Source organism: Marmota monax, unplaced genomic scaffold (genome assembly GCF_021218885.2).
Source record: "Marmota monax isolate L192 unplaced genomic scaffold, Marmota_monax_Labrador192_F-V1.1 WCK01_AAM20220418_F8-fsc00269, whole genome shotgun sequence".
In the NCBI taxonomy this organism is placed as follows: Eukaryota; Metazoa; Chordata; class Mammalia; order Rodentia; family Sciuridae; genus Marmota; species Marmota monax.
In genome coordinates, this window is record NW_026694072.1 from 1,203,291 (window position 1) to 1,230,687 (window position 27,397).

The following is a 27,397-nucleotide window of genomic DNA, read 5'->3' on the forward strand; positions in this document are numbered from 1 at the left end:
GGTGAGGGAGAGGCAGGTTGTGCTTTTGCTTTCTGTGTTTGTTCACACCTGCCATCTGTAAAATTTGAATGATGGGGGTTCTGGAGCAATCAGGTGACATTTAGGCTTGGGCCCTCAGAAGGCAGGTTTATTTTGCAATGATTTGCGTAAGAGGTTATATTTTAGACTGAGTAGAATTTAGCTGTAATAATGAATGAATTACTCAACTTAGAATCTTTTCCCACCCTTCGGGATGGCGAACTTTGTTCTCATCTTTTGCAGGACAACGGAAAAGAGTTGAACCTTAAACATTCATCTAATCCACATCTGCACTCTACTAAGCAATGGAAAACTAACAGTTTTTCATCTCATTCTTAAAAATCCCAACAAGGGGAAATTATGTTTCTCAGTTGTTCCACTGTTGAGTATGATTCTCACTGGCAGGTTCTGAGTTTTTCATGAACTAGTTCCTTAAAATCTTTTTTAGGAATTACTTATTTTAATCTTCATATATAAGAAGATAATTATTTTAAACATCAGCCTTTTCACAAACTTAAATATTTAATTTAATCTGTTCTTCAAGAATTTTCAATGCTACTCAACTCACTTATAACTGGGTCCTTCCCATCTTAGAGGATATTTCCGCTTCTTAACCTTTAAAACCACAGTGCTCCATTGTTAAAGTCTCTTATTCCTTCCACTTTGATACTCTCCCTGTTACCTTCTCCCCCTGCTGCTTGGGCACATCACTAGGTAAGATGTGGGGATCTTCTGTGTGTCTTCACCAGTCAAGAGGACGAAAACGGCAACAACAACAGCCTTACTTATTTACGCAGAACTCACCAGTTTAGTGTACAATTCAATGATTTTTAGGAAATTCACAGGAATTTCCTAAAGTGGTCTTCCACTGTATATATGATTTTTAGGAAATAAAAATCACCACAATTTTAGAATATTTTCAAAAAGAAGCCCTATATCTTCAGTTATCACCTCTCATTCGTCTTCCCCAACACAAAGCCACCACTGATCTATTTCCTGTCTCTTTCTGGTTTGCTCTTCCAGACATTTTACATACTGAAATGCTATCATATGTGACCTTCTGTGTCTGAATTCTTCCACTTAGCATGTTTTCCAGGTTCATGCATGTTGTAGCATTTATCAGAGCCTTATTCTTATTTGTGGCCAATTGGTTTTCCATTGTATGTATCTCACATTTTGTTTGGCCATTTAGCAGTGGATGGACACTTGGGATGTTTCTACTTTTTGGCTATTATGAATAGTAGTGTGTGGGAGTAGAATTACAGGGCCTCAGTGGGACTCAGGCGACAGGAAGATGGCAAGTTGAGGCCAGCCTCAGCAACTTAGCAAGACACTAAGCAACTCAGTGAGAACTTGTCTCAAAATGAAAAATAAAAAGGGCCGGGGGGTAGGGAGGGAGAGCATGGAAGGATTAGATGAATTCTAGATAGGGAAGGTGGGGTAGGAAGGAAAGGGAGGGGGCAGGGGATAACTCCATGTGTATCATTCAAGGGACTGTCAGATTGTTTCCCAAAGTGTCTGTGCCATCTAACATTTTCACCAACAGTGTAGGAAGGCTCTGGTTTCTCTGCATTTTTGCCAACACTTGTTATGTCTTTTTTTTATTCTAGCCATCTTAGCGGGTACATATGAAGTGATATCTGAGGCTTTGATTTGCACTGCGCTGTGGCTAATAATGTCAAACATCTTTTCACGTGCCTTTGGACCCTTATACTTTAAAATGTCTATTTGGTTTCGTGGCCCATTTTTTTCCTAACAAGTATTTAATAACAGCATTTGCAGTTTTAAATAATTGATGTTCATTATGGAGGCTGGTCCAGTGCCACATTGCCTCAAAATTCAGTATTTTTTATTAGTTTTAGAAACCTCAAACATTAAACATTTTGAGGCTTTTTGGTTCTTGCCCATTTTTAAATTGTACTATTTGTCTTTATGTTAAGTTTTAAGAGTTCTTATTATACTCTAGATACAAGCCTCTTATCAGCTGTATGATTTGTAAATTATTTTCTCCTATTCTGTGGGTGGTCTTTTTACTTCCTTTATCTTTTGAAACAGATTTTTAATTTTGATGAAGTCCAGTTTTCTTTTTCTTTGGCTAGATTTGCTTTCTGTAGAATATGTTATAAATTATTTCATTTTCCCAATAGAAAATATGTTTTAAAAACTGCACCATTACCTCAGAAGCACAGACGTAGAAGGTTTTTATTCATCCCTGCCATGCTTTTATGAATGCTTCTACCATTTTCTATTTCATTTCAAATATTTTTACACGTTTCTAACTGGAGAGTTAGAACTTAACAAAAAAATTTTTAAATCCCACCTAATATTATATAAAAGAGGAGGGGTAATGTTTTATAGGACTTATATTCTGATCTCACATGTCATACTACATTTTTTAAATAACTGTACACAGTCATTTCACAACAAAATGTGAAAGGCCTTTCACCCAGATGTCATCGAGTGCTCCAGTTAGACAGCAAGTCTTCAAATCAGATTGTCACAGTAAACATGATAATAACAGGTGATGAATTTCATATGGATCATCTTCCTTCCTTTTCCAACAGGTATGGCAGATCCCGGAAAACGGACTTACCCTCTCCCTGACTGAACCTGTGGTGATTTTAGAAGGCCACTCGAAGAGAGTCGGCATCGTGGCCTGGCATCCGACAGCCCGCAACGTGCTCCTCAGTGCAGGTAGGTGCTCAGCAGTGCTTCCCCGCCGCTGACCCGTCCTTCACACAGCCCTGAGGTGGAGGGAGCAACAGGTGTGTTTTGAGTGTGTGCTGCGTACAGTGTTGAAGCAGAGCAGTAGTGAACCATGGTGAGGTGCACGTACAAAAGTTAGTTTATGGGGCTGGGCTCAACGGAAGAGCGCTCGCCTAGCATGTGCGAGGCCCTGGATTCGATCCTCAGCACCACATAAGAATGAATAAATAAACAAATAAATAAATAAAATAAAGATATTTTAAAAATGTAAGCATAATATATATTTAAAAATTAGTTTACACACAGAGATGGCTTTGTACACTTCACACGTGAACTCTTTTTGGAGTTAATGGTACACCTCACTCCTGTCTGTATCATTAAATGTTCTCCCTATAATATTTTTAACGACTCTCCGCAACAGTCCATTGTCTGTCTGTTTAGTCAGCTCCCTATTCCTGAACAATGATGGTCTGACTTCTCACCGTTGCACAGCACTGCAGAGCGCCCATGTCTTGGTCTTAGTGTGCTTACTGGTTTCTCACTTGAGTGTTTCCCAAGTTTGATTTGCAGAAATTTTTTTCCTTTTGCTCAGAATCTGAGATTTTAAAATTTTCTTCATAAAAGCAATACAGAGGGCATTAGGGAGCTTTTGGATAGAAATGTTCTAACCTGATTGTGGTAGAAGCTGCATGATTATATATACTGATTGAAACAGTCTTAAGTATGCTTAAATAGGTGCATTATATTATATGTAAATTATACTTTAATAATACTGGTTTCTTGAAAAAAAAAATACTAATGTTAGTGGCAGAATTTTTAAAAATCTTTCCCCTTACCAGTAAAAAAGAGAGAAGCAGTTTTGTTTTTAACTGGGGGCAGAGGATGTTTATGATTTTTGATCAATTAAGTAAATTGAATGCCAGGAACCTTCTGAAACCAAGAACCACTTTTCAATAAAAGACACCAGGGCTGGGGATATAGCTCAGGCCCTGCATTCAATCCCCAGCACCACCAAAAACACAACAAAAAAACTCTGTGTAGGATAGTTTGCCGCAGTCTGGCTGGGCACAATCAGGAGCCACTTGTCAAAAGAAACTAACTTTATTTTTAGAACCACACACACCAAACAAAACAGCCTCTCAGGAAAAACCCTCAGAGCCTCAACTGCCACCACCGGCTTTCCACAAGCCTCTCTCTCCCACACAAGCTTCTCTCCACCTCCCACAATCCTCCTGCTCTTAAGGCCGATTGGCTGGGTCACGTGGGCGGAGCCAAAAAAGTCCCCCAATGAGCAGCTCCGAGGTCTGAAAGGGCAGGGAAACAGCCCAATGAGCATCACCGCAGAGGAGCCAATCAGCTAGATGTTGCTGGGGCCGAGGAGCCAATCAGCTAGATGTTGCTGGGGCCGCTGTGAGCCAATCATCAGCCAGCAGCTGGAAGTTTGCTGGCAGCTGGAAGTTTGCTGGGGCCCCTTTGGCTGTGGCTCTCAACATCTCCCCCTCTCTCTTTAAACAACAAGCATGTGGCTTAGGGACCGTGCCTGTTAGGCAGTCCAATTCAACATATGGTCCTTACCCGTCATCGGATGAACTGACCTCTAGGCGTCAGCCTCCTGTCTTAGGTTGGTACCACTGCAATTGGATCATACCCGTCACTGACTACCGGTCCAGCATACAGCCATACTTGTGGATAGGCCTTTGCACCTGTGGGGGGGTGAGGTTCTTTGCCTCACCTCTGTTGGCCCCCAAATTTTAGACCATCACTAGTAGAGGAGGATGCAAAATGCCATGACATTAAGCCAATTGAGGGCTCCTTTGAAAAATTGTACCACCGGTGACACCATCAGCAAAAATACTCCAGCACTACCACAATTCGCTGTACCAACAGATAGTTCACAATGCATACAGGTGAGCTCACAATGTGTCCAGGCAAGTTCTGCAAGCAGTTCAGTGATGGCTATTGTAGAAGCTGTAGATTGGTTTTATCTTTGACTTCACTAGCACTGGGATGAAGATAGGAATTCTGGCAATAATGGCTAAAGAAAAAATTATGTAACATTACAGAAGGCACTAAAAGAAAACAATTTTCTTAACAATTTACATTATCTTTAAGAGAATTATTAAATATAATGAAAAGGAAAGGTGAAAGTAAACAAACAGATCTGTTAACCTTCTTTTTTGTTTACATATTAAAACAATCCTCAACAGTTGTTTACCCAATTTAAATTAAACCATATAAATCACGTGAAAAAAAAAATATTTGGATCCATTTTATCATGAGCGCTCATCTTATATGATATATGGACATACGTACATTCAAACATATAACACAAAACACAAGTGTGCACACATAATATAATACATACAACACATAACATTATAGTAAAGGCCTTATAACTTTTTACAGGTGAAATCTCCATTGCAATGTTTAAAAACTCTATAGTCAAAAAATAGAACTGATCAGCAAAACATTAACCTAGGTCTGTATGAGCTCAAAAAACAAAATAGAACTTCATGATATGGCAAAGGTCAATAATAAAATAGATATTGAAAAAAGCATCCTGGTTCTGTTGCAGATGTAAGAATAGCCAAACTGGAGTTTTGGATATCAGTTGTTATGGATTTGAGCCAAATCATCTTCTTTTTGGTCTGTAGAAATCGCTTTAGTTAATCTTTCTGGAATCCAAATCGGCTGCTGTTCTCCCTGTGGAAACACATAAACAGACCCCCGACTCCAGACAATCACTGGGTCAGGACCTTGGTTAATCTCTCTGGAATCCAAACCGGCTGCTGTTCTCCCTGTGGAAACACACAAACAGACCCCCGACTCCAGACAATTACTGGGTCAGGACCTTTCCATTGTCCTGTTAGAATATCTTTCCAAAGTACCTTGGGCTTATGTACATTTTTTGGACACATATGCCTTTCCGCAGCACTAAGTCCTGATGAATCCAAATTTAAAAAGTTTAGAGTAAAAAGGGTTATTTTAAGTTTATCTTTGGGGAATATATACCCCTTCCCAATTCCTTCTTTTTGCTTTAATAAGTACATTTTAATAGTTTGATGAGCTCTTTCAACTATGCCTTGTCCCTGTGGATTGTATGGGATTCCTGTTATATGAGTAATGCCAAATGTTGAGCAAAATTGTTTAAAAGAGGTAGAAGTATAACCAGGGGCATTATCTGTTTTTAACTGTTTTGGAACACCCACAGTGGCAAAATTTTGTAAGCAATGAGCTATAACATCTTTAGTTTTTTCTCCGGCATGAAGGGAGCCCATCAAAAATCCAGAAGAAGTATTAACTGTAACATGCAAATATTTTAATTTTCCAAATTCTGGCAAGTGTGTGACGTCCATCTGCCAAATATGGTTAGGTATCAATCCTCTAGGATTGACTCCAAGATTAACTTGTGGTAAAAAGGTCACACAATTTTGACATTGTTTTATTATTTGTCTAGCTTGTTCCTTAGTTATTTTAAAACGCTTTTGTAAAGTATTAGCATTGACATGGAACTTTTTATGAAAATTTATAGCTTCTTCTAGTGTAGAGAAAATATGTATGTCATGTGTAGTTTTATCTGCTAAATCATTGCCCAAACTAAGGGCTCCAGGCAATCCTGTATGTGCCCTGATATGTCCTATAAAGAATGGATCTTTTCTGTCCCAGATTAGACTTTGTATAGTGGAAAGCAAAGAGAAAACAGTAGAAGAAGGGGAAATCCTACCAGCATCTTCAAGAGCAAATACCTGGTATTCTACTCCTTTGATACCTAGTTTTGTTAAACCCTCCTCCAATGGGGCAATTCCTTTTAAAATGTCCTGTTTGTTCACAATTGTAGCATGTTCTTGGCCTGGCATCTAAAGCCTGTTTTACTGCAGCTGCCACAATTTGCCCTTGTTCATTAATGTCTCTGGCATCTAAAGCCTGTTTTACTGCAGCTGCCACGACTTGCTCTTGTTCATTAATGTCTCTACATAATTTAATATATGTGTTTAAATCTTCATGTTTCCATGGTCTAATGATATCTCTGCACCAACGATTCGCTTGCTCATAAGCCAGGTGTTTTAGTAATGGCATTGCTTGTTCTGTATTCCCAAAAACTCTGGTAGCTGTTTGAATAAGCCTATCTACAAATTCAGCATAAGGTTCATTAGCTCCTTGTATTACCTTAAATAATTGACCTTGTAAACCTCCATGTCCTTGTAAAGTCTTCCATGCCTTAATTGCATCTGCAGCAATTTGTGCGTATACGCCAGGATCATATGCAATTTGTTGCTGCTGATCCTCATAAGGTCCCTTTCCTAACAACATATCTAGATTTCTCTGAGGATAACCAGCTGCTGCATTTCGCCTAGCCGTCTCCTTGCAAAATTCCTCATTGGCAACCTTCCATAATAGGTATTGTCCTCCATTTAGCACAGCTTTACACATATTAGCCCAATCTGCTGGCGTCATGTTCAAGTTGTTAATGGATTCGACCATGCTTACAGTGAAGGGTGCTTGAGGACCATAGGTTGTTACAGCCTCTTTTAGCTGCTTCACTGTTTTGAAATTTAAAACTTGGTAAAATCGCTGCCCTCCTGCCTCAAATACAGGGCATGTTAATATTTGAGATCTTGTCTCAGGATCCCAACTATCAACTGCGGGGGTTGGGGGCCTCCCAGCATATGGAGGTGGCGCTGTTGGTTGGACACTTACGCCCTCTGGTGATAGAAAGGTGTTAGTAGCAGTCTCCTGTAGAGGTGGTGCTATTGGTTGGACACTTACACCCTCTGGTGATAGAAAGGTGTTAGTAGCAGTCTCCTGTTGTAACTTTCCCCCTGATGGCTTTTTCTGTTTTACACTTTCTTTCTCTGTCTGACTAGCTTGAGAGGCCTTCTCTTTTACTTGAATCTTTTCCTCTGTCTGACTAACTTGAGAGACCTTCTCTTTTACTTGAATCATTATGTCTTCTCCTTCCTCTACCATTGTCTGAACTGAAGGCTTTGGACTAAGCAAACAAGATATGAACGTCCACAATGGCAATGTGCCAACTGGCAGAGTCCCTGGGCTTTTCTTTTCTATTCTTTTTAAATCTTCACCATGATGGTTCCATTGTGATATATTCAACAACTCCTCCTTAAAAAGCCATGGGCTACATTTCTGTATTGTATCAACGTATGCCCTGACTGCTCTTGATTTTACTGGGATGCCTCCTTCCTCTAACAATTTACTTAACACTCTTTCAGTTTGTTTTTTACTAATTTCTGATCCCATATTTCTACTATAATACAACCCAACAAGATGACGCCAAACAAAACCGAGACAGAATGAAATAAAAAGGGAACAACAAAAAGTCATTATAGCCTTTCTATCCTCCTGACATGGGCATCCGTCCTTTCTCCCTATCTGTTCCTCATACGTAAATAGTTTTTCCTCAGATGTGAGCGGTTTTTCTTCCATCTCACTCATCTCCAGGGACAGGCAACTTAAAACAAAAGTGAAGCAAAATAAAAGAGGAATCTTAAAATGGCTACCCATCCTCTCACCCTGCCCTCAGGGGTGAGCAGTTTCACTTACCCTCAGTCGCTCCCCATGCGAGCCACCAAATGCCGCAGTCTGGCTGGGCACAATCAGGAGCCACTTGTCAAAAGAAACTAACTTTATTTTTAGAACCACACACGCCAGACAAAACAGCCTCTCAGGAAAAACCCTCAGAGCCTCAACTGCCACCACCGGCTTTCCACAAGCCTCTCTCTCCCACACAAGCTTCTCTCCACCTCCCACAATCCTCCTGCTCTTGAGGCCGATTGGCTGGGTCACGTGGGCGGAGCCAAAAAAGTCCCCCAATGAGCAGCTCCGTGGTCTGAAAGGGTAGGGAAACAGCCCAATGAGCATCACCGCAGAGGAGCCAATCAGCTAGATGTTGCTGGGGCCGCTGTGAGCCAATCATCAGCCAGCAGCTGGAAGTTTGCTGGCAGCTGGAAGTTTTCTGGGGCCCCTTTGGCTGTGGCTCTCAACAATAGTTTTTTTTAATAAGCACTTGGGAACTTTCCCAATGATTTACACAGAACCTCTGTCTGATAAAAGGAAAATGTCCTGGAGGTAGAATTCCATCAGAGAAATCCTGCTGCCCTTCTCATTGAGGTCACAAATAGGGTGTCATCAGCAGACTGCTCCTGGTTCTCCTTTTTACAAGTGAAGGGCAAGGTTTGACTGGAGCGTTTTGCGTATTTTAAGACTATGAGATCCATCTGCAGTGGCTGTTTGCCTGTGAAAGCAAGGCAGAGAGAGTGTCGGCTCTCCATCCCAGAATGTAGCTCCAACTTTTTATACTTTTGTGCAGATTTTTTCCCTTAAATTCCCTACTTCTACCAATTAGGTAACTTAGGTATCATAGGTGTTAGTGACTAGCTTTTCTAAATCACTTTTAAAATTGCTTTATTGGCAAGAATTCACTTTAGGGTGTTCTTTCTCTGTTTTATCTTTGAACTGATGTTCTAAGTATTCTTCCTTGCCGACAGCACTGGAGAGTGAGTTCAGGGATATTTCACCACTGAGCTACATCCTCAGTGCCCCCCCACCTTTAAAATATTTTTTTTTTTTAGTTGTAGATGGACACAATAGCTTTAACTAATTAATTAATTTATTAATTAATTTATTTATTATGTGGTGCTGAGGACTGAACCCAGTGCCTCACGCATGCGAGGCAAGTGCTCAACCACTGAGCTACAACCCCAGCCTCTTCCCAGTCCCTTTTTAATGTTTTGAGATAGGGTTTTGCTAAGTTGCTGAGGCTGACCTCAAACTTGTGATGCCTGGGATTACAGGCTTATGCCAACCTGCCCAGCTGATGCCTGGCTTTAAAAGAGATTGGGACAAGATCCTTTAATGATTTTATTTCTATTGTATGCTCCTTTTTTCTTTGTCACTTTTGGTCTTGGATTTCCAGTAAGTAGAGCCCCTTATCCTCACCTGCCTTTCCGTGCATTTATTTCCTTATATTCTTCTGGCTTTCCTGTATAGGTTTCTAATCTTTGAGGGGCTTGGTTTTGCTTGTTTCAGGCTGTGACAATGCCATCATCATCTGGAATGTGGGGACAGGGGAAGCCCTTATAAACTTGGACGATATGCATTCAGACATGATCTATAACGTGAGCTGGAACCGGAACGGCAGTCTGATCTGCACAGCTTCCAAAGACAAGAAAGTGCGAGTGATCGATCCCAGGAAACAAGAGCTTGTTGCTGTGAGTATGTGAGGGCAAAACCCAGGACCTGTGGACTTCAGTGTCTGTGGGCTCCTTGCTTTTAAGGCAGAAGAACCACTGGCTGGTGGCCCTGGGAGTGCAGACACAGTGATGAGGGAGCAGAGGCGTGTCCAGGTGTGTCCACATGCAGCGTTTACTCAACTCACCTCTCTCCCTAGGTGGCCATTTTTCATGAAGAGTCAGTTTTTCTTGGTTCACTAGTGTCCTTAAGCACTCACAGGTCTGGCTCAGCTAAACCAGACTACATGCCTGGTCTTGGGGCTCAGTGCTGACGGTTGATTAGTTGATTCTGCTCCCTGTTCCAGAAATGATTGTTACAGAGCCTTACAGAACTGCAGCAGGTTCTCATAAGGTCAGTATGTTAGATTCTACTCCCTAGTTTGGGGAGCAAAATTGACAAAAGGTAGACATTTGGATCTTTAGTCAGACTTGCAGTGCCAAATATTGAATACAGAACATCTGATTTCACCCATGCTCTGAGGCCCTTCCTGAGATATGTTTGGTGTTGGTAGTGTTACATCTGAAGGGTACTGTGACAGTTGTGGCTAGTGCTTACTGAGCACTGGGGACTTCCCATCTCCATGCAGCCTTTATCTATCCAGAATCTTCCTCGGGTGGATATGAGGGCACTGTGGTGGTAAACACCTGTAATCCCAGTGGCTTGAGAGGCTGAGGCAGGAGGATCCCAAGTTCCAGGCCAGCCTTAGCAACTTAGCAAGACCCTGTCTCAAAACATAAATAAATAAATAGGTCTGGGGGATATGGCTCAGTGGTTAGATGCCCCTGGGTTCAATCCCTGGTTCTTTAAAAAAAAAAAAAAAGAAAGAAAGAAAGTAGAAACAAAGGGGTTAATTAGACTCGACTTGATGTCTGGTGCTGGTAGAAATCAGAGCCTACACCCAGCCTTCAAGTTATAACTGTCTTGAAAAACAAGGCATTGGCAGAGTCCTTCTATGTCCTGTGTCTGCAGTGTGTGGACCTGGGTTGGCAGCAGGATGTGGTGGAAGGAGTGAGGTTTTTTGAGTCAGATCCTGGAGCTCTTGCTTGTTAGCTAGCTGGGGGACTTTGACTGGTCACTAGTGCTGCTCTGATTCCTCACCTGGGGTCATGGTCGACATCAGGAGAGTGTGGGTGACAGGTGGGGTGAGGGAGGGTCAATATGTGGTTTTCCCACCTTTCCTTCTTGCAGTTTGAATGTGCATAATGTGCCTCTTGCTCTCACTCCCAGGAGAAGGAGAAGGCCCACGAGGGAGCCAGGCCCATGAGAGCCATCTTCCTGGCTGACGGCAACGTCTTTACCACTGGGTTCAGTCGCATGAGTGAGCGGCAGCTGGCACTCTGGAATCCTGTAGGTTCCCTCCTCACCTCCCGTGTGCTTCACAGAGCATTCTCTCTGTTGGGGCTCTGGGTTGTTAAGTGTATGAATATAGGATTCTTAGTGTGGTGTTCTGAACTCCTGCTTGTTGTCAGTTGGACGTCAAGTCCCTGTCCTCACTGGAGATAGGCAGTGAATATATTTCAAAAATGCGTTCTTGTTACTCCCAGGGAGCCTTATGCTGACTAGATTTTTAAAAAAGAATGTGCAAAGAATCCAATGTTTTAGATTTAGGAAATCAATTCTACACTTATTTATATCATCAAAATAGTCATTCTTGGGAAAGCATTCATAACTAGTGGAAGTGGGAAGAAACCCTGAACTAGAGACAGTTACAATGTTCTCTGTGTCTTCTAACTTTTTGAAAGTTTGTATATGTATTTATTTTATAATAAGGAAAAAGTACTTTTAAAAAAAGAAATGGGCTCAGAAGAAAAGGGCTGTCAATCTTTGTCATGGAGTCACACATTTATGTTGTCAAATTCATATAATTTTCAGTGAGGTTTGATCCCTCCTGGTGTTTATGTGAATGAAATTTATATGTGCATTGTTCAAGCTTTATGTTATTCTTGGAAAATGGCTCACTTAATTGAAGAATGTCTAATAAGCTATAAAATTTGTCTTGTAAAAATGTAGAGACATATACATATGTTTTATTTTCAGAAAAACATGCAGGAACCAATTGCTCTTCATGAAATGGACACTAGCAATGGAGTTTTGCTGCCTTTCTATGATCCTGACACCAGTATCATTTACTTATGTGGAAAGGTAAACTGATTTCAATATTAAATTGAAAAGTATATTCCGTACCCCCCACCCTTTGTTTTTTTTAAGTGCTAAGGATCAAACACAGGGCCTCACGTGTGCTAGGCAGGCACGTTACACCCAATGAATTCCCAGCCCCATCATTTAAGGTTTCTGAGTTGTCTACTTTGTGTGTCTTAAGCTGAGATAAGGTCTCTATACCACTGTTTGTCACTTGTGAATTGTGTAGTGATAACATACTCTGTTCAGTGCTTTTGACTAACACAGGGTTTGGGCTAGAGTTTTGGGATGGCTGCTGTTGGGGAATCTTCACTACAGGCCTCCAGTGAAAAAGAGATGATGCGCCTGGACAGGTGTAGTTCACTGGTCACCTAGAGTGTGCAAGGCCCTGGGTTCTATCCCAAGCAGCACAAGACATAAGCAGCACAAGACATAAAAGAGGACACACTGGTGTTCTGTTTTCACCGACTACTTCTGCACAACGGGTGATTTTGGATCTGTCTGCGTTATTAGTTATGGGGCTGGTATGTCACATTTAATGCTGAAAACTATCACATAACCCTAGATCAGCGTGTATGTTCTCAGTGCCACCTGCCATGGGCTTGTGAAGAGAACAGTGCTGTGTGCAGTGAGCTCTGACAGCCTCCAAGACTCTCCAGGGCTCTCTGGGTGGTTCTGGTTCCTGGGGTTCAGCGTTAGAACCCTAGGCTTGAAGATTTCCACTGACAACAAAAAGGTTTCAGAAGGTGACAACTGTTAGGTACAGGAAGATGCCACCCTGAAGTCAGAGCACCTCTTCCTGTCTTACGACCTCAGTGTCACTAAACTGTTGATAGCTTTACTGCTGTCGTTATTTCACTTTTGTAAATGATAAATTCACAGTTCCTTATTCTTTTATAGGCTGAATTCCTTAGAACTTTTTGTAGTTGAAATAATAGTTAGTAAGAATGCTGCTCTTGATTGGATAGAGAGAAAGGATGGAAGAGGAGGGGAGGAGTAGGGAGGATAAGAAGGGCAGCAGAATAGAATAGACAATATGATTGATGTATGTACATTCCATGTATGTATTATATATCAAAATGCATTCTACTGTCGTGTATGACTAAAAAAATAAATAAAAATTTAAAAAAAAAGAATGCTGCTCTTGATGTATTCCAGACCCACTTCACCTTTGTATCAGTTATTAAAAACACAATTCAGATTCCTTGATCAGGTTCCCTCACTGAGGTGTCCATGTTCAGTTGGTTGAGCTTTGTACAAATGGGCAACCTCCTACCCGAAGTTGCTTACAGGCTGTTCTTCATCTTATTTCCAAGACTGCAGAGCAGAGAGTAGCCTCTGTTTTGAGGAAGGTGGAGTTAAGTATACATTTGATTTTTACTGTGACTTGTTCAGGACCACATTTTACAAAATGCCTTGTTTCCTTTATTATTGTTTCTGGAAAGGAAAGTTCTATTAAAATTGTTTTAGTTTGAATATAGAATAGTTTTTTAAATTATGGCTTATTTTGAAAAAAAAATTGAGCTTAATTCAAATGTATGCCAATACCTTCCACACTTAAGGTAATATTCAGAGACAGTTGTTTTGGCTTAGAGAAATTTCTGGAATATTCACACTTGAAGATTCCTTATTAATTAATGTCTTTGATTTAAATCTAACCAAAAACTGCAACATTATTCTTTGTACATTGTCATTATATAGTGTTAACAAGCTTAGTTGCAAATAAAATACTTAATAAAAAAAGGTGCTTTTGTTGTATTTCCCAAACCTGTTAGAAAGCCACCTTTGTGGGTGATGGTTTCCTTTCCACAGTTGACAGAGGGTGCTTCTGAGCTACTTTGCATTTCTTTTTAGGTCAGTTACCTAGAATCTGAGATCTTGTCTGTTTCCTTGAAAGTCACTTTACTGCAGATGTTAACAGCTGTTAAGTACATAGGCCTCACCCTTGCTGCATTAAAACAAACCAAATGAGCACTTTGCAGGTAGTATTGGTGTGAGATGGAATATCATTTACGATATGCAGAAAATGAAACAGATGGAAACTATGAGAACCAAGATTCTTGTTAGGGCATCATACTGCCTAGCTCTTTTTGTCTTCTTGTGTGTGCGTGTGTGTGTGTGTGTCTGTCTGTCTGTCTGTCTGTCTCCCCCCCCACACACAGATAGGGCCGCCTTCATTGTTTAGGTTCATGTAAGGGTGTAACTGTTATTTATGCTTAGATTAGCATATGCCTCAGACTTCAGATCTCCCAAAAATATGACTGTTCTAAATATGATAACTGTAGAGTTTTACACATTACAATGAGATAGTTCTACTTTTTGAAGCTTAAGAATACTCATGAAGGGCTGGGGCTGTCTCAGTGGGGGAGCCCTTGCCTAGCACATGTGAGGCACTGGGTTCAATCCTCAGTACCACAGAAAAATAAACAAATAAAATAAAGGCATGCTGTTCATCTACAACTAAAAATTATCAAAAAAAAAAAAAAAAAAAGAACGAATGCTCATGAAAACTGTTGTTTCTTAATTAGAACAATCTCACTTTTTGCTGTTGTCGGATTGTCTGATGTTGAGCTGACAGACCTGTGAACAGTGCTATGCGGGATCAGGGAGCAGATCCTATAATCAGTGACTGCATGCTCAGCAATTCACTCTTTTGTTTGACTTTTGATGTTGAACTGCAAGGCAGTTGGGCAGAAATATGGAGGAGATCTTTTAAAGGGCATGGTAGTGATCTGTCGGTAATGAGGGCTCAATCTCTGAGGAAAAGAACCTTACATACTTCAGGTCAGCCTCTTTATGAAAGTGAAAAAAGGTCAGCCTCTGAGGCCCAGTCCCCATGAGTGCTGGGTCGCATAGGAGAGAGACACCCTCCCAAACCCGCTGTTTCAGATACTGTTAAAGACAAACTCATCTCTGATTTTTTTGTAGGGAGACAGCAGTATTCGCTACTTTGAGATCACGGATGAATCCCCATATGTCCACTACCTCAACACATTCAGCAGCAAGGAGCCTCAGAGAGGCATGGGTTACATGCCCAAGAGAGGACTCGACGTTAACAAATGTGAAATTGCCAGGTAACAAATTGATATCGTAAAGTATTGCAGTTGTTCGTGCTGTTGGGATAGCATCAGAGCCACACAGTTCCACGGCCTTCTGTGTGCCCGAGGCTCCCTGCCCCTGCATGTGGGTGGAGCCGTGTCTTATGTCCTACTCATACAACTGGGAGCTTAGCAGTCCAGTGGCAGAGCTGAGGTGTAGCGTACACTTAGTGAAATAGTGACACCTTCCTCTCTGACTCCAAGCTGAGGCTGTGGCCATGGTCCCCTGGGTGGTGGGCAGGTGAGAACCTGGCCCTGGAATGGAAAAGGGGTGGCTCTCTGCTCTCAGGGGGATAGGACTGAGCTCCATCCTGGGTTGTGGATCCTTCTGGTCCTAAACTAGAGAATGCAGGGTTCTGCGATGATTTGTGAGGCTAGTTTGATTTAGGAAGTTCAGCTGTGTTGTATGACTTTTACTTATCTACACTTGTCTTGAATTTGAAGTTTATATCCTATAACACTAGTGGGCCTCCTACGGGCACAATTTTTCTCACAGTAGTCAACAGGAGATACTCAACAGACACCCAGTGGCCAGTGACCACTTTAAACAACAGAATAGCATCACACTATCAATCATATCATGCATTAGTGTAACATGAAGTTTATACAGACAAGTTTGTATGGGTGCAAACCCCAGCACCCAAAACAAACAAAATAGCAGCAACCAAAAATGTTTGCTCCTCTGGCCACATGATTAAGAATTGATACTTAAATCTTTAAAAATAATAGGAGGGCTGGGGCTGGGGCTCAGCGATAGATCACTTGCCTAGCACATTTGAGGCCCTGATTTTGATCCTTAGCACCACATAAACATAAATAAATAAAATGAAGATATTGTGTCCAACTGAAAAATAAATATTTAAAAAAATAAAAATAATAGAAAAAGAATTTTTATAAACTTTATATGAATATAAACTGAATTATAGCTCCAGCCCTTAATTTATATTAATCATTATTTTTTTAAATAGCTGGGACAATGAAAGATAGCTGTCCCAGATAATCCAGAATTGCAGTTTGACCAGACTAACCCAAATGTGGTTTAAAAGGATTGAATCTGAACTTAAGATTACACCCAATTATTTAGGAGCACATTTATTTTACCATCATCTAAACATTCAAGAAAAACTTTGAGCACAGCTGTTCGGGACCCTCCTGTCTATCTGTGCTGAGCCTTGATTACGTGTCAGACCCTGAACTAAACACACGTGGGTGACCTCTTCTGCTTCTCCCCACAACCCAGGAAGAGGGTGTTTTTATGCCTGTTTTATGGAGGAGGAGCCAGGGCTGGGGTGGCCGCGCTCCTGGAGAGGCTGCTTCGCCCTGGCCCAGGTGGAAGTCAGGGCCGCAGGCTTCCTTCACTGCGCTGCTGCTGCTGCTGCTGCTGCTGCGTAGTTTTCACTAAATCTTTCTTTAAAATGGCTTTTGGTTTATCTGTAACCCTATTGAAATAGTGAATAGGCAAGTTTGACGCGGCAGGTTTTTAAAATGTGGTTTGGGGAACACCTTGACTGGCAAAGCCACACTCGGCTCTTGTTTCATCTGAGTGCTGCCCAGCATGTGCCCCTCTGCCAGAGTTCACTGTGGCTCCCTCTCTTGCCAAGAACTTTGGCGAGAACTCTCGGTTATTTCCCTTCCTGGCTGGGAAGAAATTGGCTTCTCTAATCACTTTTATTATAATTTTTGGTTTTGTTTATTGTGAGATGCAAAAGAAAATTCTATCCCTTTTCCCCTTCAATTAGAGGATATTTTTTGCTCCTCCATAGGATAATGCAATTTGCTTTCCACGTTTTGGATAATTTCAAATTTTCCTTGATGTGGGGTTTGCTTGAATACCTAAATTTCATTAGGTGTTGTGGTGCACAGCTGAAATTCCAGCAACTCGGGAGCCAAGTCAGGAGGATTGCAAGTACCTGTTGCCCTCCACCAAAAAAACCCAAAAAGACAAAATCTACCCCAAATCAAAATCTACTTCCTAGGATTGCTTCTTTTTTCTTTTTGAAAGTCATATTTATACTTCAAATGTTCAACTGCTCAAGCTGGCAGAAGACCTGGCACACAGGGTGTAGCAACAGCTTCACATTAGGGGGGTCCCCACCTGTCTGCTACATGGTAACTTTTTCACAAGTGAATCAGTCCCAGTGTTGCTACTATTTCCACCACAGTCCTTCTGCCCCAGGTATTTGCAGTTTGACTGTCACAGTAATCCACAGATCTCTACTCATGGTCCTTGTCTCCAGTCTGCCATTTTCTGGCAGAGATACACCGAGCTCATCTGTGAAGTGGGAAAGTGGGACCGCTTAAGTACCTACTGCCAGGGTGGATCAGAGGTGAGGGGTAAAGAAGCGTTCATCTCCCATATCCCCCAGCATTGTAGTTAACAGTTCTTGATCCTGTTATTCAGTCATATTTCACTTTATGGAACCTTGTCTTTATTTTTCCTTTGAAGATTCTTCAAGCTGCATGAGAGAAAGTGTGAGCCCATTATCATGACTGTTCCCAGGAAGGTGAGTGCCCAGCTTTCTAGGCAGTCCATGTTTGTTTGTTTTAAATCCCAGACCCAGAACTGGTTCCTTCCTTACTGAAGCGTTCCCCCAAATGTGTTTTGCAGTCTGACCTTTTCCAAGATGACCTGTACCCAGACACGGCAGGCCCCGAGGCTGCGCTGGAGGCAGAAGAGTGGTTTGAAGGGAAGAACGCTGACCCAATCCTCATCTCCTTGAAGCACGGCTACATTCCAGGCAAAAACAGGGATCTCAAAGTGGTCAAGAAGAACATTCTGGACAGCAAGCCCACTGCAAACAAGAAGTGTGACCTGATCAATGTCCCCAAGAAAACCACAGACACGACTAGTGTGGTGAGGAGCACAGCAACTTGAGGCTGTGCTTGATCTGCGCGTGCCTTGTCCCCTGCAAAGTCCTCTGTTATGCAGGGCATTGCTGAATAGTGTTCCGGCTGTGGACACCCAGGAGCTTTCGGTGACTCATAACATGCACTGGGCCTAAGAAAGTCCTGGGGCCCGTGACTTGATGAGTTATGGTCACCCTTGGCTCCTTTAGCTCTGGTTATTATATTATTAATTATTTGGTTATTATATTTTTATTATATTATCATAAACAATGCCTGGAATAGATATCAGTCTACCACCATCTCTGAGAGTGAATAGGATGTTTGAGAGTTTTTCTCTTTGCCCAAACCCTCCTCTGATTTGGGTAGAAATGAAACGACATGGGAGGGCAGGGTCCCAGGAGCCAGGAAGAGAAGGTTCCTGGAAGCAGGCAGTGGTGGCAGTGTTGGGGTGCTGTCGAGGGGCGTGGTGAAGGCAGGATCTGGCAGTGTGTGGGCTACCACAAGACGATCTTGGCAAAGCCGTGGCAGAGGTGGGCACCCAGCCTGCCATTGAAGACCTGCTGTGGCCACAGAATACTGACGCTGCCGGGAATCAGGTCCTGGGAGGAGAAGATCCAGGGAGTGCGTGGGCTGGGGGCCGGGGGGTGGGGGTGGGGGGAGTTTGGTTACTGAGAAGGTGGAGGAACGAGGAGGTACAGTGCCTTGGAGGAGCTGACATTTTGGTCCTTGACAAGGAGCTAGTACCCAGCCTTTGGTGGCTGTAGAGTTTCTGGATCAGCTCTGAGTGGGGGAGGCTCAGTCCTCTTTAGAAAAGCTAACAGAGGCCCAGGAATTCCACTCCCAGGACCTGCCTAGCGGGTGGAGAGGCTCAGCAGCCTTTTGGTAGGAATCACCCCTCGCCCAGTGGGGAGGTTGGGATTTGGGCAGCCTTACAGTCCTATCCTACAGTGTGTGACCTGACAGAGTCTTTGAGTAAGTGCACAGGCAGTGCTTTGGGGTCTCAGAGGGACCGAACAGCGGCAGTTATGTTCTCATAAGGCCCACATGTTCCAGGTTGTGACTTCTTTTTCCAATTTGGTGACTTTGGTTTGCCATTTGCCAAATAGAAAATTACATTTTAAGTCCTATAGTCCGAATCGTGTTGAAGTTTGTTTACTGCTTTCTAATCACTGCCCCCTTTTTTATTTTCTCAGCAAAACGAAGCCAAGTTGGATGAAATTTTAAAAGAGATCAAATCTATAAAAGACACAATCTGCAATCAAGATGAGCGTATTTCCAAGTTAGAACAGCAGATGGCGAAGATAGCAGCCTGAAGGTCCCTCCCACCCTCCAGAACCTGGGAGTGAGAACTTGGGCTTTGGTAGCTGGTTGTTGGTGTGGTCTGAGGGAGGGTGGAGGGGGAGGCACTGCCATTGGGAGACATTCCATTTCAGAGTTGTCAACCAGCAGCGATAGGCCACATTCCAGTAAGAACTCGAGCGACTCCCAAATTTGCAAAAAAAAAAAAAAAAGGAGAAAAGAAAAAAAAAAGCTGAGCTTTTTATCAGAAAGCTTTTTTTGATGTTTTAAGTGTTATGTGACTTGTTGAACTCTTCAAGACGAAAGTGCTACTTTTAAAATCCCAGATATTCTAAATTTTAGAAAACAAACCAATTCCAATTCAGTGTCATGCCCAAGTACTTTTTTTTTAAATGAATAGGGACCAATGCCACATTGCTTTTTATATTTCTTTCTTTTTTTAATGTTGCCAAAACCAAAAGTAGCTTTTTTTCTTTATATTTTGCTACTTTGCAGTATTTGTGTGTGATTTTTTTTCCTTAATTTGAAAGGGACAGCACTGTGTATGTTTATAAACTAGATGAAGATATTATTTTGTATAAACATTCATCTGAGAACAATCAGAGCAGTAGCCACTGGCAGCACAAGCCTGGTCATCTTAATGACTGCGGAAGGAAGACTTGAAGAATCATGTGGACCTTCTCACTACCCTCTCATTCTGTTGAGTCTTCTGATCCAAAAAAGTGTACATCGTATCTCTTCCTTTCTTTCCTTTCTCTTTTCTAGAAATTGGGTGGTTGTACCAGAATGGAATTTTGCTTCTTGATTCTGTGCTTCAGATGATTATAATCTAACCAAACTAGCACGTGTCCCTGCAGTTTGTCACACATAGGCTCTGTCACATTCATCACTCCACACCTCACTGCTCAGGCTGCGGTCCATACTTGACAGGGGCACTCGGACCAGAGCGTGCGCATGTTGTTGAGTGTCCCCTCTTGCCTGTCTCAGCAGCTTACCTGGCTCTTGCGACGTGCTGGGCAGGGAGCTTGGAGGCGAGCAGCCCTGGTGGCCTGCCACTGTCCTGAGCAGTGTTGGAGAAGGAGCAGCTCTCCTTACACCCACAGAACTCCTGCCCTCCCTCCTCTGTCTGCTGCATGTCCCTCGGGGCCCAGCAGTCCTGCCCATCTTCCTGCCCTTAGCCCTAATCACATTCAGCAAAATGAGGCCAGAAGATGCTGTTGAGTGTTGAGACTGAGGAGAATGGCCTAGAACGAGGCAGAAGAGGGAGTGCAGGCCAGGCCGTAGCTTTCACATGCATGGACATGCCTCTTCGCCCCCGCACACAAACCAGTTCTCCAGCTCACAGCTGTGTTGGGCTGCAGAGGCTTCCTGGACCCGGAGTGAGTCAGAGACCAGTGCTAGTCACCTGTTCGTTCTTAGGCTAGCTGGAACTTTGCTGCACTTCCATGATCTCAATTGCATGTTTGCAAAACCAGACTTGACGAGCCTCTGTTCTGGAAGGGCTGAGTGTGCCTGAATGAGCCGTGGAGTGCACGGGGGCCGTGAGGAGACCTCCCTCTCGTGTGCGTGCACTGGGGTGGGTACGGGGCTGACTGGAAGCCGTGTGGCCAGGGAGCCAGGATGAGGCAGAGTATGGTGGCAGCCAGTTGGAAGGCCTGGCCCCACTTGGTACTGTCCCAGCAGAAAAGGTACCATGTTCTTAACCAACAATATTGGGGTTGCTGTCTCCACAATTTCAGGGCATCTGAATATTGAGTTTTGTGTGTATGTACGTATGTATTTTTAATATAGAAGTGGATAACGAGATGTAAAGAAAACAGTCATCACAAGGACATAAGTCAAACTTACATTGTTTTTTTTTTTTTTATCAATGTAATCTGCTAAAGGACCTTCATTTCTAAGATTCAGAAATGTTTTAAGGTTCTGATATCAAATTAAGTAAAGAATTTTTGTGGTTGGTGGAACCCTATAGGAAAGGTGATTCGAAGAGAAGAGGGAGGGCAAGGGACCGTCACCCTGACCTTAGTTTGTAGCTTCTGCTTATTTAATGAATGGATGCCCATCCAGGCCCAAGGAGTGCCTGAAGCATTGTGGATTATTTTCCCTGTTTTGTCGTCTTCTTCTTTTTTTAAAAAATGCCATGACATCCCAGAGGAGGACAGTGAATTACTCCTAGATCGGCTCTTATAGAGCACCATAGTGTTCTGTCAAAACACTTGCTTCCATTTTCAAAGATAAAAGTCATTGATTACAAATTGGTGTCCCGTGTTTCTTTCGCACCTCAGCCGTCTCTGAGGCAGCCTGTGCCTCTCTGCCCAGCACAGCTTCTCTGGCTCTTGGGACCAGCCTGGTGACTCTCCACTCTCTGAGGTGAGTCCTGGGGGTGGGGGAGCAGCTGAGCTCAAGAGGGCCCTTCAAGAGTGGGTGGCTTCTCCAGATTCCCGCAGCACCCTGTCTCCAGTGTGGCCCCTTTCCTATCTTGGAATAAGGAGGAGGATTCCGTATGGTCAGATGAGAGCAGTGCCCCTATCTGGCCACACAGCCAGCCTGTGGTGTGCACCCTCCGTTGTCACCACTATGAGCTGATCCCTGGCGAGGCTACAGCTACTATAAATGTGACAGACAGTCCTCACAAAGCCGCCGCCTCAGGTGCCTTATCCTAAAGATGTCTTGTCTGTGATCAGGACGGCAGCCCGGGGCTGCAGGGAGCAGAAGTTGGCAGACGCTGTCTGCAGACCCACGGTCAGGGGGCAGGCGCATGGTGGTCTGTTTATAACTGACTTGTTTTCTGGCTTGGCCGCCTTGATTCTTTGCCAGAAGACCTAAAAGGCTATCATGTTGTCCCCAGACAGCCAGCCAGACCTTGTCTGGGGAGAACTTCCATTTTTTAAAGGTTACTTCCCTTGATGTGTGTCCTACGTCCAGAAAAACTTTTTGTTGGGTCTTAAGAATCTGTTGACTCTAAATGACCCTTTCACTTTATGTGGCCACATTAAAATGTACTGAAACTATCACTGGGTTGTGGACATGAGTCATGTCCCTTCCTTTTGAAGGAGATACTTGGTGCCCAGGCTGGACCGTGCTCTTTGTTCCAAACTGCAGCACCTGCCCTCCAGAGAACGCCAGGGCGGTGGGCTTCACCCCACTGCCAGGGGGTTGTGCGCAGGGTGGCCGCACCCTCCTGGAGGGAGTCCACCCCGCGTACCCAAAGTCTGAGGTGTTCTTACCTTTTTTTTTTTTTAATATTTTTTAGTTGTAGATGGACACAATACCTTTATTTATTTATCTTTATATGGTGCTAAGGCTGGAGCCCAGGGCCTCGCACATGCTAGGAGAGCACTGAGCCACCACCCCAGCCCCTCTTCTACCCTTTGACCCAAGACTTTCACCTGTGGGAATTCTGTCTCCCTGGAACCACTGGGCCATATGCTTAGGAATTGCAAGGTGAAGAGCAGAAGGAATGTGTTTACGTTATGTGTTAGGTTCACGCGCTGTAATGTTGGGTGGTTATTTACAGTCACTTAAAAGATTACCACATAGGAAATAATGAAAAGAAGACATTGTTAAATGAAGTGGCTTCCAGGTTTTGTTGTAGAAATCTGTCTCTCTGAGTTAAAGTATATTATTTCTGGGTGCTGGGTGTCCACCACCAACTGCTTCTGGGTATTTGAAGTGGCCCACCATGAGCTATGTCACTGATGTCACGAAGAAAAAGTTAAATTTGTGTTTAAACAGTTGTCATAGCTCACCCTTGAAACCACGTGGCCTTCAGTGACGTCAGTTGGCTTGTCTGCTCAGCAACAAGATGGGCACTGAAGGTGGTGCCTGTTAGACCTCTTAGGAACCTGAGTGAGCCAGGACAGGAGCAGTGGCGCACACCCGTCATCCCAGCAGCTTAGGGGACTGAGGCAGGAGGATCAGAGTTCAAAGCCAGCCTCAGCAAACTCGAGGCCCTAAGCCACTCAGTGAGACTCAGTTTCTAAATAAAATACAAAATAGGGCTGGGGGTGTGGCTCAGTGGTTGAGTGTCCCTGGGTTCAATCCCCGATGCCCTGACCCCCAGCAAAAAAAAAAAAAAAAAAGGGCAGAAGCCAGTCTGCTTCACTCAGGTGGTTTGGACAGACCCTTTTAAGGATCTGTGTGAACAATTTTAAACACCAGAAACGTTACTACAAGTTGTAGGTGGAAGTTGTGAGTCATCTTTATTACATTGAGTTTTTATTTTGTTTTTTGAGGTACCAGAGATTTAACCCAGGGGCACTTTACCACTGAACCACATCTCCAGCCCTTCTTATTTTTTGAGTCAGGGTCCTGCTAAATTGCTTAGGGCCTCACTGAGTTGCTGAGGCTGAGTCTGGCCTCAAGTTTGCAATCCTCTTGCCCCCAGCCTTCTGAGGTGCTGCTAGGATTATAGGTGTGCACCACCACACCAGGCTTCAGATCTGATTTTCTAAATTTTCAGTTGATTTTCTCATTCCTGGCAAAAATAATTAAAATTAATATATTAGTGATAAATCAACAATTATTAAAATAAACAAATTGCTGGGAAATAAATGGTGATATAAATGGTGCCGTGGCATTAAGATAGCTGGGGAAAAGACTTGAAACCCCAGAGTGTGGAGTAAATCACAAAGGAAACAATAGATCAGCCACACACAAATTAAATCATTTAAGACCTTAAGATGATAAAACATGAAGGCCACAGAAACTGGGAAATATGTTTTTAACAAGTAGGTTCTGATGGGCTTCGTCTGGGTCCCAGCTGTCTCTGAGCACCACTCTGGATGGATGTGTGAGATTTCAAGTCTGATGCCTGGTGCAGGCCCATGTATACCGGTGGCTCCAGCAGCTTGGGAGGCTGAGGCGGGAGGATCAAAAGTTCGAGGTCGGGCGTGGTAACTTAGCAACCTTGTCTTAGGAAGGGCTGGGGTGGAGCTCAGTGGTTCAACCCCTAGTGCTGGGTCTAAGCTGAAGTCCAAGTTGGCTGACTCCTCCAGCGTCCCTCATCCCTGTGCCAAAAACCAGCAAACAGTTCATCACAAATTTTCAGGTGGAAGGAGTTGGCTAGGAGACGCCAGCCTGGTGGTCCCTGATGAACTGTTGGCTGGGGGGCTGGCAGTGCGTCTGGCCAGCCTCACTGCTGCGGGGTGCTCCTCGGGTCCTCAGCCGGGGTGCGCACACCTTCCCCACAGCCCTGCATCGTCACCTGTTTCCCAGCCTCACCCCCGTCCCCTGTCCCACTAGACCAGTTCTGTCCATCTGGGCTTCCACTGTGCCAAGACTGGTGCTGACAAGTGTGAGGGGCTGGTACAGCGGGCCCAGGGTCCAGCCAGGAAAGGGGTTCTGACTAAAGCACGGTGAAAATCAGCCATCAAGCTTTCAGCACATGGTTCAAGCTCCTGCACTGAGAACCAGGAAGATGTAGATTCACTTCCATGCTGAGGTGCTCTGTGGGCGGTCGCAGGTCAAGTGCCCCATCATTCACAGACTCCTGACTGCTCGGGCAGTCTTCGAACACGGTTCTCAAGACGACAGATGGGTTGTCACTACCCTACCCAGTTTCCTTGAGAGGCTCACAATTCCACAGAAAGTACAAGGTGGAGGTTCTGAGGGCCACCTGCCAGACACCCTCCTGCCCCACAGAGAAGCCAGGCCATTTCCTGACAGCCTTGTAACTGGTTCTCTGCCTCCAGCCACCTGTTCCCTTTTTCACTTCCAAATAATGTTTTCTAGAACAAAATCTGCCAAGGTAGTTGAAGAAGAGTGGCTTGTCCTCCCCTTGTCTAGCAGAGCCCACACTTAAAACATTTGCCCACACATCTGAGTGCCTGTTATCCAGGCAGTGACACCAGAACTCGCCGCCAGAGCTCCCCAACTTCAGCCTGTTCTCCAAGCCCCAGCCAGGCCGACGATTTAAAGTATAAAGACAAACTAAGGCCAAACCCACCCCGCTGGGAGTTTCTATCTAGCCCATAAAATAAGAATGGTTTTTACATTTTTAAGTGGGGGTTGGGGCAGGGCAACAGACATGTACCCAGTGGCAGGTAAGAACCATACGCAATTCAAGTTCCTGTTTCCACAAAGAAAGTTTTTTGGAACACGTCACATATTGCCCATGGCTGCTTTTTCTCTATTCCCAGAAAAGTTGGGTGGGGACAGTCTGTGGGAACAAAGCTTAATAAATATATACTGCCTAGTCCTTAAAGAAAGTGCTCACTGGCCACGTCGCTGGGATCAAAGCCCTCTGTTGGCTTCCTGTTTCACTCACAATAAGGTCTAAGGCCCTTATGGTTGGCCTGGGAGAGCCTGTGCAACCTACCCTGCCACCTCAACTGATGCTCCAATTTGCGAGGCCTCCTACCCCCCATGGGTCCATCCTTCCCCCACCTCCAGTGACTGCACTCAGCACCCCACCTGACAGCCACTGGAGAACGGCACCTCCGTCCCCTGCCCACATTTTCCCATGACAGGTGCCTAACCCCCACAGCATCTAACAGCTCACTGGAATCCATTTGACTATCTCTCAAATGAATATGAACTTTATGACGACAGGGACTTGTTTCCCTTATCGGGATTCCCAGGATCTGGCCCAGTGTGTCAATGGATATCTGTCGAGTGATGGAAATGATAGAGACGTGTCTGGGGTACGGGCATCTGTTGGATTACCTGCTCAGCTCTACTTGGCTTCCAGAATATGACCTCTGACCATGTCAACCCCGGGGTGGGCCAATCTCCAGTGCCACCTGCAGTGGTGGCACATCTGAGTTTTCCTTTATGGGGACCTGGGAGTTGGGGAGCACTCGGGCAGAGCAGGTGGTGGAGAAAGGGCTCTAGGCCCCTTCAGTTCCCCAAGTCTGTGCCTGAGGCCCACCTGCATCTCCAAGGAGGCCCCAGCACACCTGTTGCCCTGTGAGCCAGTTGAGTTTGCAACCGATGTTCACATCTACAGGTCTCTCCATCAGAGGTGCTGTGATTTGAGGTCCAGTCCCCAAGGTCCGTTCCGCCAGGTGCCTGCGGAGGCCCGGTGCTCAAGGATGGCTGTCCCAGGCCTGGGCTCCTCCTGGGTCTGGAGCACGTTTCTACGTTTCTTTGTCCTCTGGCCTTCTAGCTTTGGGTTCTGCCCGTGTCCGGCCTCTGGTTGCCTAAGCTGCCTGGGAGTCCCTGCTCTTGTCTTTCCAGGGGAATGGCCTTACACTGCCATCTCCAAACCAGAACCCAGCTCCTGGGGCTGCCCAGATGAGCAGCCAGACTGTGGGACTGAAAGTGAATCCCCCGAGGATCTGTTCCTATTTGAGGAGGGGAATTGAATCCCGGCATGGCAGGCCCCCAGTAACCATTTCCTCTTCCAGTGATTCACATCGGCAAGCGTGTGCCCCTTAGAAGGCAGGAGGCTGGGTGGGGAGGGCAGGCCTTCTTGGTCTGTTCTATGACAGCTTGGCTTTCCTTTGAGCACAGGACCCCATGGATCCCATGGTGGGTAAATTAAAAACAAAACAAACTCCACTGTCCTGGAGAAACCAGACAGCAGGCCAGCCGATCTCTGGCGGAAGCAGGGGCTTTGCACCCTGGGCTCCATCCACCTGCCCTTCACAGAGCCTCAGCTTCCTGGAGAAGAGTGGGCACTTGGGGAGGCAAATGGGATGCTGTGAAGGATGCCACCCGTGTCTCCCCCCCCCCCCCGTTTAGGACATCTTGCTGGGAGGGCAGCAGATCCCCTTGAATTACAAATAGATTATAAAATTGCAGATGACACTGGCATGTCAGGTGTGGCCCATGCCCATCTACGTGTTGCCAGGATTCCACAAACGCCTCATTTTTGTTCATTTTCCTTAACAACTGAATGTGTCGTCGACCATCCTAGGCCTGGTAAACAGCAGGTTGAAATTAAGCTCAGCGCTTCCTCTTTATTCTATGGTATTATTAGGTTTTATTAGAGCAGCGCTTGTCCCCAGGAGTCCCTGCCTGGAAATAACTAGGAGCAAGTGGCAATAAGATAGGTCACTGCACAAATGCAGCTTGCAGGCTGCAGGGGTGGCTGCAGG

The 27,397-nt window shown here is 44.3% G+C and overlaps 1 protein-coding gene across 2 annotated transcripts in view; it reads left to right on the plus strand.

The window, feature by feature from the left end:
* Coro1c (coronin 1C) overlaps positions 1–21,610 on the plus strand; it is an 83,929-nt gene extending 62,319 nt beyond the window's left edge. For both annotated transcript variants that reach the window (XM_046464324.2, XM_046464325.2), the window contains exons 4-11: positions 2,583–2,712; positions 9,769–9,950; positions 11,200–11,319; positions 12,010–12,114; positions 15,040–15,185; positions 17,656–17,713; positions 17,818–18,063; positions 19,250–21,610. In XM_046464324.2, the coding sequence (XP_046320280.1) occupies positions 2,583–2,712; positions 9,769–9,950; positions 11,200–11,319; positions 12,010–12,114; positions 15,040–15,185; positions 17,656–17,713; positions 17,818–18,063; positions 19,250–19,369 (1,107 nt within the window). In that variant the 3' untranslated portion in view covers positions 19,370–21,610. The remainder of the gene's footprint in view (positions 1–2,582; positions 2,713–9,768; positions 9,951–11,199; positions 11,320–12,009; positions 12,115–15,039; positions 15,186–17,655; positions 17,714–17,817; positions 18,064–19,249) is intronic.
* Positions 21,611–27,397: the final 5,787 nt, after the last annotated feature.